Below are 2,277 nucleotides of genomic sequence, written 5' to 3'. Positions count from 1 at the left end.
GATTTTGTTATATATAGTGTATTTTATACAAAATTCAAGAACCAAAACTAAAATTTACTCGCTAATTAAAGTTAATACGCCTGTACTCGTTTTTTATAAAGATTTTTTGGAATGTTTTTACATCGTATTTACCAACCAAAGACACAAGATATTGGATCATAGAGATTATAACAAAGAAAACATAAATTTCTCCGTCAAAGAGGAACATTTTTCTTGAAACATCCACCAAACAAAGTTCCCAAATCTATGTTCTTAAATTGCAATCTTGACAGCCATAACCATCATATTCCATCGTTCAACCATTGTTGCACCTTCAATGGGTTTACTTACCTCTCCATCTTCATCCACCTCTCCTTCGACCGAACCTTTTCCCGTATCATCGCCCATCTTAGTCCCACTGTCGTCGTCTGAAAACCCCGATCCTCGTTATGGTATCTACCTTGTGTTTTCTTACAAACAGCACGCAGACGACCTTACGATGTCATGTGTGATGGGGTGCTATGACCCTTTGATAAACGCATGGACTCATGAGTCTTCCATTCCAGGGACGTCCGTGAACCATATCTTCAAAGGATTTGCAATGGTTTCAGTTAAAACATCGATCTATATAGTTGGAGGTAGTGAATACCGCAAAGAAAAGATCGAAATAAACGGTACTTCAAGACTTAAAGACGTTGGCGTTGGAGTACGGTCGACGGTTTCACGTTATGATGTCATCACTAAAGAATGGTTCACATGTGCACCACTTATTACACCAAGGTACGATTTCGCATGTTCCGTTTGCGACGATAAGATCTACGTAGCAGGAGGTCAATCTACTCTCGATGGTGCAAAGGGTATATCATCCGCGGAAGTATACGATGTGGTTAACAATGAATGGAGATCTTTGCCATGCATGAGCACCGTCAGATACAAATGCGTAGGTGTGACGTGGCGAAATAAATTCCACGTCATCGGAGGGTTCACCTACAGTGGAAACAAGATGCAATTCACCGATCGTTGTTCAGCCGAAGTTTACGACGTTGAGAAAGGAAAGTGGGACCATCTCACCGGAATGTGGCAGTTAGATGTACCCCCTAATCAGATAGTGGTCGTCGACGAGAAGTTGATCAGCTCCGGCGACTGTCTTAACGTTTGGAAAGGCGATATCGAAACTTATGATGGAAACTTAAACTTATGGTATCCACTCGATGGGTCAAGAAAGGAGAATTTGCTGTCACTTTCTTGCTCGTCGAGTGGTAATGAAGGTGGAAGTTCTGAGCCACTTCAACGGATATGTTTGACCATGGCTCCGATCGGTGGTTATCTGTATTTCATAGCTGGTTATCGGGTGGCTGGTGATCAATCTTCGTGTTGCACTATGTCGATGGTTCATAGGTTCGACACGTCAGCAACCGACAACCAATGGGAGACATTTGAACTGATGCAAGTGGAAGGGGAGAGGGAGCTTTGTAGCCATTGTTGTGTGGTTCAGCTTTCCTAAAAAGCTGGCGCCATTGAATCTTTGTTTCTTTTGGCATACCTCATGATATTAGGGTTTATGTTATGTGGTATAAAAGAAAAGGAAGGTCACTTAGAAGGTGTAAGGCATGAAAAATAGAATATATAATGATATATATCCCTTTGTAATAAAATTCTATTTTTGTCATTTAAAAATATACCCTTGTTATAGAATAACCGAAAAGAAAAATCAATATAATAAGGAGAAGAATATCTATTTTTCATTAATCATAAGTTTTTTTTAGGGATGAGGTATAAGTAGATAACTAGGAGATATTTACTTCTGATCTAACTCTGATTTATCTATCTTTATCTCTATCATCATATCTTTTAGACGATAACACACTTATCCTACAACCCCCCTTTAATTTTAATATTTGAAATCATTTATGGTTGTGATGTTTTTGGAGGTCCTCTTATATGTAAAGATTTTAATCTAAAACGAGATAATAACGCTTTTGAAAAGATATATTTGTGTTAACAAAATCAGGTTTATATTACGTCTAAAATATTTAAGTAGTGACTTAGAGCATTTATATTGGTGGAATTTCTAAAAATCTCACTTGTTATATATATATTTTTTCTGCTGTATCTTTGTTAACTTAATAAAGTAAGAGTCTCAACAAACTTTACAATTGAAGTTGTTACGAAAACCTTACTTCTATTTATTAATTTATGAAATGTAATTTTATTTATAGATGAACACATAAATTTAATATATATTAAAAAATTATATAAAAACTCAAATATAATTTATTAATTTTCACTTTTCTATAT

General features: G+C 36.1%; 1 protein-coding gene across 1 annotated transcript; it reads left to right on the top strand.

The window, feature by feature from the left end:
• The first annotated feature begins 316 nt into the window (after nt 1–316).
• On the top strand, nt 317–1,483 carry LOC112504570 (influenza virus NS1A-binding protein homolog). The gene has a single exon (XM_025108518.1). The coding sequence runs from the start codon at nt 317–319 to the stop codon at nt 1,481–1,483; it is 1,167 nt and encodes a 388-aa protein (XP_024964286.1).
• Nucleotides 1,484–2,277: the final 794 nt, after the last annotated feature.

Source organism: Cynara cardunculus, unplaced genomic scaffold, assembly GCF_001531365.2.
Source record: "Cynara cardunculus var. scolymus isolate 2C unplaced genomic scaffold, CcrdV1 Un_Scaffold_6049, whole genome shotgun sequence".
Taxonomy (NCBI): Eukaryota; Viridiplantae; Streptophyta; class Magnoliopsida; order Asterales; family Asteraceae; genus Cynara; species Cynara cardunculus.
Note: the sequence above shows the minus strand (reverse complement) of the source record. Positions and strands in the feature narration are given on the sequence as shown.

Excerpts from the sequence above, each read along its gene's own strand:
- LOC112504570 (XM_025108518.1), top strand. The coding sequence starts at position 317 with ATGGGTTTACTTACCTCTCCATCTTCATCCACCTCTCCTTCGACCGAA.